Source organism: Pogona vitticeps, chromosome 5 (assembly GCF_051106095.1).
Source record: "Pogona vitticeps strain Pit_001003342236 chromosome 5, PviZW2.1, whole genome shotgun sequence".
In the NCBI taxonomy this organism is placed as follows: Eukaryota; Metazoa; Chordata; class Lepidosauria; order Squamata; family Agamidae; genus Pogona; species Pogona vitticeps.
In genome coordinates this window covers 110,646,544-110,661,078 of record NC_135787.1, presented here as the reverse complement: position 1 = coordinate 110,661,078, position 14,535 = coordinate 110,646,544, and the positions used below count along the sequence as shown (strand labels likewise).

The 14,535-nt window shown below is 41.6% G+C and overlaps 1 protein-coding gene across 2 annotated transcripts in view; it reads left to right on the top strand.

Moving 5' to 3' along the window:
• Nucleotides 1-4,418: 4,418 nt before the first annotated feature.
• Nucleotides 4,419-14,535, top strand: part of LOC110081229 (phytanoyl-CoA dioxygenase, peroxisomal) — a 32,047-nt gene continuing 21,930 nt past the window's right edge. For both annotated transcript variants that reach the window (XR_013545648.1, XM_073000762.2), the window contains exons 1-4: nt 4,419-4,597; nt 9,267-9,322; nt 10,948-11,058; nt 13,153-13,321. Coding sequence is in view for 1 of the 2 variants with exons in the window: in XM_073000762.2 (XP_072856863.2) it covers nt 4,487-4,597; nt 9,267-9,322; nt 10,948-11,058; nt 13,153-13,321 (447 nt within the window). In the remaining variant the exon portion in view is untranslated. The remainder of the gene's footprint in view (nt 4,598-9,266; nt 9,323-10,947; nt 11,059-13,152; nt 13,322-14,535) is intronic.

Genomic DNA, 14,535 nt, shown 5'->3' with positions numbered 1-14,535 from the left:
GAGGATTCATGAACACACATGAAATATAGGCAAAATCAAAGAAGAATTAAAATGTCGAGACAATTAAGACTATTTTTGCCCAGAAGTGGTCAGAGCTTAAGATGTGTGCAGAAACTTTTCCTCAGATTCAGCTGCTGTTCAGTAGGTCAGTGTCCACTATATTTGTGGCCTTAGTGCTGTTCCAGTTCAACGCTTCTGAAAGTGAAGGATTGGCTCGCAGCACACCATTGCCTCAAAGACAACAGGTTTATTATAGTCTATATTTTTATGGACCATAGCCTACTAGGACCCTGGGGAAGCAGAACTGAAATGAGGGCTGGAAGATCTCAGAAAGCAAAAGCTAGAAGACTGGCAAATGTGTGGGCCTTTGGATTTTGCTGGACAACAGCTGATGTCTTCACACACTGTTGGCTCTACTGGCTAGGGGTTAATGGGAACTGCAGGCCAACAACATTGAGAGGAGCACACCGTTCTCACCCCTACCTTAGCCTGTATTTTTCAGCACAAATCAAACATGCTTAATTCATAAAGAAATTTTGTTGTATACAATTACCTGTCAATTGGTAACGTTTAAGGGAGGGGCAGGACATATTTTATTACCAAAGTGATAGCCATATAAAAATAGGAGTCGTCCGATACCTCAAAGATGATCATATGTATTACAGCATGAGCTTTTATGAACTATAGTCCTACTTCATCTTATATAATTGATTGGGAACTCCTTTTCCCCTTCATTTACTCCACTGGTTCTTAACCTTGGGTTACTCAGGAGTTTTGGACTGCAACTCCCAGAAGCCTTCACCACCAACTGTGCTGGCTGGGGTTTCTGGGAGTTGCAGTTCAAAAACATCCAAGTAATAAAGGTTGATAACCTAGGATTTACTCTATTCCTGGTTTACAGGCTACAAGAGAGACGGGACTCTTGATCACGTGTTGGTGGTTGTGGCTGATTGATTATGGAATAGCTCTGTGGTGTGTGTAAGGTTCCTCCTTTCCTTCCTCATTAGACATGTCCTTTCCTGTGACAAATGAAACTCCTTCCAGTCAGCTACAATTTTGATGCTAGAGTTCTCCCAAGGGAAGGAATACTTCCCCTTGCCTTGAAAGACTCTGTAACTTGTTAAAAGAAATTATAAACATTTTAAAAAATGCTTTGGCATACATTTACGTTGGGTTCCTGGTAATAACATTTCAGCCATTTCTATCCAGGGAAAAATAGTAGAAAAGGACTCCAGCTAGCCTCCTGGATATTGGGACAATAGAGTGGGTCACTGGAACAGAAAATGATTCACCTAGACCTACTTGTGGTCTCCAGGAATGGAAGCACTTAGAGATTTATCCTCAACTTTAAGCAGATGTGTTACACACTACTGATTTCACTAATAAATTCTCCATACCCTAACCCCAATCTCAGCTTCCACCAATTGCTCAGATTCCATTTCCAACAAAACCACTTTGATTACAGAACCCTTCACTTTCTATTGTCTCTATAACTGGGAATCCTGACAAAAGTAATAATTTACTCTAGGGGTTCATACACTTTCAGGTTCTTCAGGTGTTCTGGCCTTCATCTCCCACAACACCTAGATGTTAGTTCAGGCCTTCTGTCCTACAGGAGAACAGATCTAATGACTCAGTTTTCTGTTGAGGGAGCTCTTCAGGGGCCAAATTGCAATGGAGTTCCAACCAACTATCCTGATAGCTGCTGGAGAGTCTCATTATGCTATGGATGGAATATCCAGGGTTGTTTTGTTTGTTGCCTTGCAGACAACCTTATCTCTCAAGATGGAAGAAGGAACAACAAGGTCATCTGTCCTGGACCATTGTTAGATAAGTATACGGAGAGAGAAGAGAGCAAGAGAATTAAGATGGAAGGAGGGATTGAATAGCCAAGGAGGAGTACCACAGACTATCCTGTACCGGTAACATTGAATTCATGAAGGAAAAGGCCCAAGTTGTCTAAAAATTACCTTGAAAAGAGGAACTGGGGGGGAGCCTTCTTTAATATGTTAGGAAGCATGAGATGATCTGGGAAGGGATAGATTTTCTGCTTTGAGGATGATGGTGAAGGCAGAACTATTCAACTTCTACTTCACCTCAGTGCTCTCTGACAGGAGGAGTTGTTCAATCTGGTTCAAGTATATGATATAATGAAGGAATGCATGCCAGACCAGGAGAGATGTGAGGGAGCACAGACTTATTTTAGATAGTTCTGGGGTCCAGGGCTAGATAAATCACATCCTTGGGCACTGAAGGAACTTGATGTTATTTTAGACTCAAGACTTGTAATCTCTGAGAATTTTGCAAGCACCAGAAAAGTACTGGGCAAATATTGTCCCCTTCTTGAAGATGGTGAGTACAGGAAAAGATGGATAGAGCTACAGACCAGGCAGAGTTCTATTCTGTTGTTATTGGCCGGTATGCATCAGGACAAGAGTCAAAATAGCCTTTATTAGCAATAAGTCATAGCAGACCAATCTTGCATTTCCTTCCTTTTAAATGGATGGGTAGTTTGGTAGATCACAAATGCTGCTGATTTAAGATACACTCTCCTTAAAGAAATGGGAGTGCCTGACCACCTTATCTGTCTCCTGAGAAATCTATACATGGGGCAGGAAGCAACAGAACTGGATATAGAACAACTGATTGGTTCAAAATTGGGAAAGGAGTACAACAAGGCTGTATATTGTCTCCCTGCTTATTTAACTTATATGCAGAATACAACACGCGAAAGGCTGGACTGGAGGAATCACAAACCAGAATTAAGATTGCCGGAAGAAATATCAACAACCTCAGATATGCAGATGATACCACTCTGATGGCAGAAAGTGAGGAGGAATTAAAGAACCTTGTAATGAGGGTGAAAGAGGCGACTGCAAAAAACGGTCTGAAGCTCAACATCAAAAAAACTAAGATCATGGCCACTGGTCCCATCACCTCCTGGCAAACAGAAGGGGAAGATATGGAGGCAGTGACAGATTTTACTTTCTTGGGCTCCATGATCACTGCAGATGGTGACAGCAGCCATAAAATTAAAAGACACCTGCTTCTTGGGAGGAAAGCAATGACAAACCTCGACAGCATCTTAAAAAGCAGAGACATCACCTTGCCAACAAATGTCCGCGTAGTCAAAGCTATGGTTTTTCCTGTAGACGACAGAGGATGAGATGGCTGGACAGTGTCATTGAAGCAACCAACATAAATTTGACCCAACTCCGGGAGGCAGTGGAGGATAGGAGGGCCTGACATGCTCTGGTCCATGGGTTCACCAAGAGTTGGACACGACTAAACGACGACGAAGCTGATACTAATTACCTCTGCCATCTGATTAGACGAGGATGTGCAGCCACTGAACTGGTATCTGGATTCTGTTGGAAAGTGTACATGAAGGCAGCCTTTAACCATCACCAATGACACCTTTAGAATGCTAATGCACATTATGTTTTCAAAATGATTGTATGTATTATCTGTAATAACTTGCAATAATTCTTTGATGTCAGCCACAGTTACTCCCATCTTGCAGGTGGGTAGCAAAAACTGGGAGATTATGAATTCCCAGTTATTGTTGTTTTATACAATTGTAAACTTTGTTCTTATTCCAGAGCACAAGTAAATGTGCATGCCTATCATCAGCATTTGAGTGGAAAACATAATTGTTGTGGGAAATAAATCAATACACATAGAACTTTATCCAGTTTATTGGGAATACTGTATTGTGCAAGATGAGCATAATTATGAACATAGCATAGCAACGATTTTAGTTTTACTTCCGCTTTATGATTCTGAAGTTGCTATTTAAAAATTTTATTCATTTAAAAAAAATATTACGGAGGCTCTCAATATGTAGGGAAACAATAAAAAGTTTTGTATCATATCTGAATCCTGTTCAGTTTCACTGGGCTTAAGCCTTCGTGGACTCTAGCCCGTTCTTCAGATGCAGACTACCAGGCATGAACGCTCACGGCAGCTAACACTGGGTCTTTTAAGATGCCGCAAGACTTTTCGTCGTTTGGCTGCAACAGATTTACCATGTCTAGCTCCTTGGGAACTCTTGCATGTGGGATTACTTACAGAAACCATACAGGGTTTAAATTTGTTTTTAATACATATTTAAATATGTGCAGAGTACTGTACATATTTGTGAACCACGGTGTGTTTCCACCTTTTCTATCATCTTGCGGCTTCGTGAACGTGCTTTTCGTGCTCGTTGTTGGTCTCCGGTCACCTTCGCGTGCCAATCTCGTCGGTTTCCTCATCGCCAGCCGACACGCCCCCCCATCCTATCCTGAGATGTCTGACATTTGACCCCGCCCTCTGTGGGGGGGTGTTGAGGGAAACCCCTCTGCCTTCCGCCCATTAGAGGGAGGAGCCGGGATGGGTTCGTCACAGAAAGGAGCCAATCAGGAGCCGAAGCTGGCCCTGAGGCCGTGGCCGCCCCTTCCTCTTGGCTTTGCGGAGGGCTTGGGGGCTGACTTCCGAAGGCGTCATGGAGGACAGAGGGACGGAGGCGTCGGCCAGGGCTTCTCTCCGGCTGAGGACGGTCCTTGGGCACCTCGTTTCATCTCGACCCGCGGGCCTGGCCGGTGTCGCCGCCCTTGTATCCTTTCTGTGGTCCGGGGGGGGGGGAGGAGAGCGACTGCGGGACGGGGGGTGGTGGTAGCCGGGAAATCCTGTTTGGCTCTGCCTGGTGTTTTGGGCAGGGCGACCGCGTCTCTTCATTTCCCTCCTGCGTCCCGAGTACTTCTTTAGTGGTTGCCAGCTGTAGTGGTTGCCAGCTGACCGGGAAGGCAGGATCGGCTGGGCTTCTGTGTAATTGAACAGTTGCCAAGTCTTCAGAAAGAGAAGGGAAACCGGCGTGTGTGGAGGTTGCTGACCCAGAAGTCGGCAAGGAACAAATGCTTGTCTTTGCAGAGCAAGCGACAGCTGGAAGTGGAACAGCAAGTTTTGCTTGTTCAGAAAGTTGGTGGCTCTCTTTATAGGCAGCTTTTCAGACAAGCCAGCTCTAAGAAGAGAGGGGCGAGGGCTTCTTCTTTGTGTCTTGTGCCGAGGCAGCAAAATGTGGGGTTCAAACGGGAAGGAATCACTCCTGGCTGAGAACTGCCAGGTTCATTGCTGTCTTCGGACAAAGGTTTTTAATTTCTACTTATCAGGCTGCTCAGAGTCCAGTAGAAAAAAGGTTGGTAATGATTCCTCTGAGATTAGGGTCGTAGAGTGGATGCAGCAGCAGAGGGGCTGCTGCCCCCGTTAATAACTGTGTTTATAAATCATAGAATAGTGAAGTTGGAAGGGTATAAGGCCATCAAGTCTTACCCCTGCTGGATGCAGAAATACAAATCAAAGGATATCTGCCAGCTATTGTCTTACGTTTATTTTGAATGCCTCCAGTGTTGGAGCACTCACCACCTCCCAAGGTAATTGGTTCCACTGTTGTACTGCTTCCTGTAACTTGAGCCCATTGTTGTGTTTCCTGAATTCTGGGATGATTGAGAACAGATCCTGCCCCTCCTCTGTATGACAGCCTTTCAAGTATTTCAAAATAGTTATCATATCACTCCTCTGTCTTCTTTTCTCAAAGCTCAACATGCCCAAGTCTTTCATAAATATGACATTTATATGCCTTCCAGTAAAAATTACAAGTAGGGCATGATAATGTCCAATGCGAAAAAAATACAACAAACCATAGTAATAAAAACAGTACAGAAATAAAAATAAAAATAGAAGTGAAAGATGGGGCAGGTGCATTTTTCCAGCATTCTTGTGCTGCAGGGGTAAAAGGGATTAAATCTGCATAGATTTGCTCTTTTATGTGCTCATTAAAGGTACCCAGTATGGAACTCAGCATCTTCACACAGTTATACAGTGCTTTAGCTCAACTAAAATTAGCTAAACTATGAATAGCTCTTAATTTGTTATCGTTAAAGGGGGATTATATAAACACATGGAGATTAAACCTATCAATGGCTACATATTAGCTCCAGTATCAGTCACAGTGTGGCTCTTAATACCAGTTCCTATAGAGCAGACAGGATGGCCTGGTGTGCTCTGGTTCATGGGGTCATGAAGAGTCGGACACGACTAAACAACAACAACATAGAGCAGAAGTGGGAGCTGTACTTGTCCTCATGGCCTGCTTATACAATTCCCATTAGTATGTATGGTCAGTCAGGTGGGAAATACCTTGCTAGATTAGGTATATCTTTCGGGTCATCCAGCATGTCTCTTCTCATATTCTTACCCTTTTAATAAACTACTATGGCAGTGTTTTTAGCTAAAAAGGACCTACAGAGTTTTGTGAGGGATGTTCTACTTGCCTAGCACAAACTGAACAATTGGTTGGTGGTAATAGTATGCCCATCTTTCAAATCCCTGTAGCTGGTCAGTTTGCAGTTTTGTTTATAAAGCATTTGCAAAGCGTAACATACTGGCTGAACAATCCTGTTGGTATAAATTTCCACCTTCCTTTGTAGGAGTGGGAGAGGACAGCTTTAAGAAACAGTGATTTGCATGTGGCCACTGACATGAGTGGGATGGGAATTTGAAACACTTTCCCAGGCCAAGTGTGCTGTTGGTGCCACTATCTCGCAGATCAATCTCCCTGCATTGTTTCACAGAAAAATAGTTGAAAGGAAAACTGTTTTTCCCTGTGGCATTTTAAAACCAGTGTAGCAATGGTTTTCTGTTTATTTTTCTGTCTGCATAATACTTCAGAACTTTGTACCTGTCACTGTTATATAAGAGGCACATGATGACTTTATGTTTATCATTTGATTTTGTTGGCTCTCTACACTTCTAGATATACCAGCACTTTACAATGGGCAAGAATCAAGCATTTTTAATGGCTCCCTAAAATGTATTGCAGTTTGAATACAAATACTGACTGCTCCCTTTCTCCTGTGTTTTGTTTGTATGTACACAAAAGTTGTGTGTGCAAAAATTTTTCTTAGATCTCCCCCCGCATTGTTTTGAGGAATAAACTGAAACTTAGTTCCCAAACTTGCAACACGTTTGTCTATTGGAGAGTCTAATGAGGCTATTGCCTGCTGTTGTTTATCTGCCTTGCAATTCTTGCAGATTAGTGAGCAACAGTTTCAAGTTTATAAAGTATGGCAGAGGTCCCCAACCCCCGGTCTGTGGCCCAGTGCCAGTCTGTGGCCTGAGCCGGACCGGGCTGTGGAGACAGACCTCCCCCCACCCCGTACACACTCCCCCCGCACAGCCTGCTTGTGTCTGTGCACACACACCTGCGCCCACATGAGCGCTCCCCCACCCCTTCATGCATACTCACGAATGCCCCCTGAGCGCCGCCCTTTGCACATGCGCACGAGTGCCCTCATGCCCTCATGAACACTATGCCACCCTTTGCGCATGCACACGAGTGTGCGCCCCCTGCACAAGCGCCCCCGCTCCTTTGCGCATGTGCACAAGTGCAAGGGATGCCCCGCCTTCCTCAGCCAGTCCACGGGGCTAAAAAGGTTGGGGAATGCTGAAGTATTGTATAAGGCAGGGAAGGGCAGCTTTGGTGACTAGAGACCAGCTTTCTGATCTTGAACCTTCTGGGAACCACAGAGACAAAAAAATTAAAATGTATTAGGGCAAAAATTAAACTTCAAGTGCCTAGAAATATATTTCCAGTTTGGGAAAATGATTACTTTGCAGTGTTGGGGTGAGTGAGGAATGTGACCCATTCAAAAGGCTTCCAGGAGCTGGAATGCACATTCTTTACATCAAAAGAAGGGGACGGGTGATGGTAAAGGCTGCAAAAGCAGGTCTTCGTGCTAACAGTTTGCCCACCCCACTGTGATGGAAAGGCTGTTTTGGCCCATTAAGTTATAAGACTGCCACAGTAATTGCATGAATTTCAGATCTGTGAGGCTTGCCAGGGCTCCAACTTAAACCACGATGCAGTTATTTATATATTATTTTATGTTGTTTCATTTCTCTCCTGCCTTTTTCCCAGTGCAGGCATGCAGAGCAGTTTAAAGAATCATTTTTTTAAAAAAAGCCTAAAACCACAAAAAGTTGTAAAATTAAAGCAACTAAACAAACTATAATATTAAAAGAGCATTAATTTAAAATATATTAAAAACACACAAGGAAACAGTAAAACATACAGCATCCTAATTAAAACTCTTTTGTCAGGAGTCTGTTCAGTTGCCAAAAGACAACAGTCTTTCATATGATCTGGAGCCAGGCTATATAGTGCTTGTTAGATCATTACCAGTGCTTTGAATTGTGCCTGGAAATAGACTGGCAGTCAGTGGCTGTCCTCATAGGCACATTTGGCATGGGAAAGGGCCTTTTCACGGGTTCCTTCCAGATTATGAACACCCTTCCATGACAGTACACACTGGCTTCTCTTCCTGCTGTCCGTTCACCAGTGGGCAAGATGTAGTGAGTTTCTGGTTTTTGTTGTGGCACCTTAAAGAATACCCATTTTTAAAAGTGTAGGTTTTGGGGGACTGTTGCCAACTTCTTCTAATGAATGGAGTGTTACCTGAGTAGCAGATATTCACCCATGTGATTATATGATGAAGGGGGACAAAAAGGAATAGAAATGCTGAAAATTGATTATTATTTTGTCAGTGTAAGTATTAAAAATTGTTTTTCATTTCCATCAGAAATGATCATTTTGACCATTCTCCCTTTTTGCAGCACTCTGAATGCCTTCTCCAGTCCTCTGTCTGCTCCAGAGAGCTTGTGAGCCCTTTGGAATAGCATAGGAGGTCATATGAGAGATCTTGGGAACAGGTTTGGATTAAACTGCAGCTTTGCATCAACTGTAGAGAGCTCTTTGGGTATAAGAAATGCTTGCCTTCTTGATGCAAGTTTCAGCAGGAACATTCTTAACCTTGACATTTTTAAAATAGAAAAAGAACAGACACATTAGTGCTGGGGCTATACTATTACTACTGATATTGCTATTACCCTTTATTACAGTGTACTGGGAGGGTTTAAGATAAGCAAGATCTTTTGTTCTATTGGGATATAACTTCACAAAAAAGTGGCTGAAGTTCCCACGGGATCTTAGTAGGACTACCAGAAATGTAGACCACCCTGAGGTCTTTGGAAGGGCAGGATGAAAATATATAATTCTGAGGTAGGATTATGATCTTCATTTGAACTGAAAAGCTAGACTGAAGAATCCTATTATCTCTAATACTGGGGAGTAATATAAATTTTATAAGATAGTTTAGACTTCTTTTGATCCTAAATCTGTTACAAGTTTCCTTCTCTCCAGATATACCTTTCCTTAATTTATTCTGTAGACACATTTTCCTACTTCATCCCAAGTTGCTACTGCAAAATATCCAGTGCACTTCCGGTAGGTAGTGTTTTAACCTGTTTTCTTGCATGAAAATGTAGGTGAGTTATTCCTACATTCCACGTGGCAAGAATGAAATGTGCACACCCCCACACACAGGTAGAAAACTATATGTACATATCACATGCACATGCATACATGCATACAAAACATGAGTTCAAGTTCAGTTCAGTGAACTTTTAATAATTTCAGGTCAATTAGCTGTTAAATTGCTGACAAATGAACCTGGTCAATTTTACTTGCTTTATTACTTTATTATTATTACAACCACAGGTCATCCATGTTAGATATACAAGACTAAAATACAATAATGTGTCATAAAATATTTAGAATTGATAGAAAACAGACGGAAGTTCAGATTATCATTTGGTATGAGTTCTTTAATTACTGCAGTGATTTAATAATCTGTTTTCTTATTGTACAAGCCCACTGCACAGAATTATGCAACCTTAGCTGTAATTTCATTTGAGGAATCAGAGAAGAGAAAAGAGATGTAAAATATACTGGGTCTACCTGTATAATGTTTCAAAAGTGAGGAAGTAAGTACATTACATGAATCTTTATAAGATATCCAGTACAATAGGACACGTTCCCCAGTTTCCACCCTACCAGATGGGCAAGGGCAAAGACTTTGATCCCTCTAAAAAGGCTGTAGGCAGAGCATTGAAATGGGCCAGGGTAATAGTTCTCTGGTGTCAAGCAAATTATAAATTATACAGGGTGATTCCCAGCCATTAACTAGTACAGTATGGGACTCGTGACTGATCAATTTTGCTATTCTGCAATATTATCCTTTCTCTCTTGAGTGTAGCAGTTGTAGAAAATGGTTACCAAATACCAGACTGTAAGAAGAAATAAAAACCATTGGCCACTTTTCCAGCCTTTTCAAAACAGAAACTTTCTCAGTTTTTGTTCTTCAGCTCCTTCTGTCACCAGTGGTTCCCCTTCACCATCTGTGTGTTTGTAGTAAAAATAGGGTGCATTTCACAGAGCAATCCTATTAGAAAAAAACCTGTTACATTGAACAGTTTGTCCCTTCCAACTCTGCAGTTATAAGATGATGAGGATGATTTACAATTACTTTGTAAATGTATTAAGACCTGAACTGTAAATTGTTTTGTATCAATAGGCCTCTAATTCAGATGTTTATATACCACATTTTCTGTCACAACCTTGGCAAATACCTCGTGTTCTCCACAGTGCCTGCTTGTGGTGCCGAACATTCCCAGGTACAGTATATGTAGTTAGTTACACAGTAGTTTGCAGGCAACACGTTTTAGTTGCTGATAATGGCAAAATGTTCTGTTACTTGGAGACATCAGCGGTAGTGTATCAGTTGTTGTCTATGAGTTGAGTCAGCAGCTCTGGAGTTTCTTGCAACATCGTTTGAAGATTGCTGCCAAAAGCAATTAATTCCTTACCAGGTTCAAGCATCACTACTGGGTAAAATCTCCATATACTTTTCCTGGAAAAAGCAAACATGCCTTTCTAATTCAGATGTCTATGTGCCATATTTTCTGTCACAGCAATCTGTGCTTTCAGGCACCACAGAAATATTTGAAGTTGCTTTCTCTTCTCTTAGTATTTCTTGTGATTGTAATGATGATGATTTGGTATTTCCACAGTTACACATTGGATAATAATCTTCTAAGCCCAGAGCAGAGGCATTTCTATGAGGAGAATGGTTATCTTGTCATTAAAAATCTGGTCTCCGATGAGGACATTGAACGTTTCAGGTAAAGTACATGAAATTATCCTAGTCACATTGAATAAGATTTTATAAAACATACTGGATACAATACATAGATCTCCCTTGAGGTGTTCCTTACAATCTCGTGTGTGTCAAGGAGGACCTGAGAAGTACAAGACTTTCCAGTCCAAATAGTGCCTTGCCCATCACATTTGAAATTTGCTGGATACAGTACAGTGGGGTCTCGACTTACGAACGGCCCTACTTGCGAACAATTCAACTTACGAACCTGCCCTATAGGGAAATAGCAACTCGACATACGAACTTCCCTCGAGTTATGAACAGGAAAAAAGTGCTCCCTCCCTCCCCTTAGAGGCTTCTGGAGGGGAAAATAGGGTCAGAAACTTAAATACTGTACTGTAAAAGAAAGTCACTTACCAGGCCTTGGTAGCCCCCAAACTGCAGGAAAAAGAGCAGGAAATAGCTAAAAGCCCACACCCAGAAGGAGCCTGGCAGCCATTTTGTGTTCTTCCCCGCTCCTCTCCCCGCCTATCAGCTGATCGGCTGGCTCTGAACAGGCATCTGGAGGCTTGCTCAGCACCTAAAAAGCCTGCCTGAGTGTCTTTGTGCTGAAAAAATCAGCACAACATGCTTTAAAACATGATTTAAAATTGGCTTCGTTGAAAAAAAAGATTTCAAAAGTGCTTTTAAAACTGTTCCCTGCCTCCCCATCCTTTCCTGAACTTTTCTTGAGCTAAGAAAAAAATAAAAAATATCCCCCTCTAGTGGCAGAAGGCGGAATAGCAGCTTCCCATTAGTTTCCTATTAGTTTCTATGGACGAAAAAGAGCAGATACGGATTAAATGGTTTTCAGTGCATTCCTATGGGAAATGCAGATTCGACCTACGAACTTTTTGACCTACAAACCACCTTCCAATACGGATTAAGTTCTTAAGTCGAGACCCCACTGTATTCCAAAAATGCCTGTTATTTAGAATGATCTGGATATACAGTGATGCCTCGCTTAACGATGTTAATTGGTTCCAAAAACCCCATCGCTATGCGAAACATCGTTATGCGAAACGCGTTTTCCCATAGAGCTGCATTGAAAACCGGTTAATCTGTTCCAATAGGAACGGATTACCGTCCTTACGCGAAAATCCCCATAGGAAACATCGTTAAGCGATACAATGTTTCCCTCATTGGAATGCATTGAAACCCATTCAATGCATTTCAGTGGTTTTGCGATGTCCATTTTTGCAAATGTAAGTGTGTCTTAAAAGGTTCAAAAACTGTTTTAAATGCTTGGAATCGTTAGTGCACCTTCTAAAACGGGGGCAAACTTAATTTGGCTTTGATCTGACTTTTCGTTAATTTTTGCTGAATTTTTTCCCCCACCAACTTTTGACAGCTGTCAAAATTTGACAGCTCCATTGTTTCCAATGGGGGAGGAAAAAATTCACAAAAAAGTAACGAAGAGTCAGAAACTGTTTTGAATGCTTGGATTCGTTAGAGCACCTTCTAAATCGTGTACAAACTTAGTTTGGCATTGTTCTGAGACTTCGTTAATTCTTTGTGAATTTTTTTCTCCCCCATGGGAAACAATGGAGCTGTCAAAAGTTGGGCTCCATTGTTTCCTATGGGGGAGAAAAGTATTCACCAAAAATTAACGAAAAGTCAGAACAAAGCCAAATTAAGTTTGCACACATTTTAGAACGTGCTCTAACGAATCCAACCATTTAAAACAGTTTTTGAACCTTTTAAGACACTTTTAAAATTGAAAAAATGGACATCGTTAAGTGAAACAGGGGACCTAAAATGCATTCGCTATGCGAAGCATGGTCCCAAACATTGCTATGTGAAAATCGCCCATAGGAAACATCGTTAAACGATGCATAGAATTTTCTAAAAACAACATCGTTAAGCGAAAACATCGCTAAACGAGACACTCGTTAAGCGAGGCACCACTGTAATTGATAAGTAGAAACCAAACCTTTTCAGAGAGAATTATGAGGCTGCATAGATTGTAAATCATATCCAATTTGTTTTTTAAGGACAAAAGAATTGTTTTAGTAATGTGATACAATTTACCAATTGTTTTTTGTTTTTGTTTTATTTTGGTTTCTAATCCTATCCTCAGAGATGCGTTCATAAAGATCTGCAAAAAGGAGGTGACTGTGCCTGGGCTGTTGATCACGAGAGATGTGTCAATTGCCAAGTCAGAGTTTATTTCAGATCAGAAAGCAATTTCAAAAATACAGGATTTTGCATTTCATGATGAGCTCTTCAGATATTGCACATTGCCTCAGGTAAAAGAAGGGAATATTGTATATTAGGGCCACAAATGATTACATTACAAGATTCTCAGTTATATATTCAAGTAAAATAATTGTGGAGATCATGTGACACTGGCATGTGGTCTTCATAGCCCATTCTAAGGATGTAAAGTTATATTGCTGCCATAACAAAGGCTTGTTCTAAATGTGTATTTGCATAATTGAGGGGCTGACCTAGTATAGCAGTGATGTTCTGTCGAGAACATAGACCACAATCTGACAGAAGTTGAGACAGAGCAGTAATCTCATGATGCCGGAAATTGTTTACAACCCCACCTTTATTTTAAAGTCAAAAGTAGCCATCCAGAATCCTTCCTCCTTCAACCAGTTTGACTTACGGGAAACAAACATGCAGGTACACCTGTGGTCCTTGTATAAACTACCTTGACCTGAAGAGAGTGGGTTTTGTGGGGGTTTAAGTTGGAAAACGTTCTGAAGGAAGGATTAGTTTTCTCTTCACAGGAGTTACTTTTTTCTCCTTTTTAGTTCATTCACCAGTCTATTTCTCAAATGACCAATTCATTTCCTGAATGACCATTTTTCGTGCTATATTTTATTTTTATGCGCTAGTTAAAAATCTGCCGGCAATCTGAGACAGCTGCTGAGTTATTGCCACTGCCAAATCAAATTATCTGTTGCCAGAATAGAAAACTGATTGTAACTTGTGAGAAAATTTATCACAGGGGTAACCCTTGCTCCTCTCATCTGAAATCCCAGGTCAAATATTGCCCAACAAAATCCTAATCCCAATCTACAACCCTCCCAATAAACAACCCCACAGTAGATGTGATCACATGTTAGAGGTCTAGTTTGGCTGGGACCAGTGTTGGAAAATGCTTAGAACTAAGAAGTAACTTTTGCTGTTGGTGGCTGAATTCAAGTAAAATTATGATTACCACAATATGAATTAGGCAAAGAAACAAAGCCATGTTGTACTTGTAGAAAATGTAAAAACCAGGCTGAGTAATGATTTTGGGATGATGTGAGTTGCTAAGTCACATTTGGCATATTGTGTCATGCAGCCTGTGCAAAGCTGCACAGGTAGCAGAGCATGTAATCTCATCAGCCTTACAAGCTGTGGGTGATTGTGGCTGGCCTCTTCCTGCTTCCTCCTGGGAACTGTAGTGGGGAGTCGACATCCTAACCCCTGTCTCCGCAGCTAGGTGCTGCAATGCACTGAGCTACAT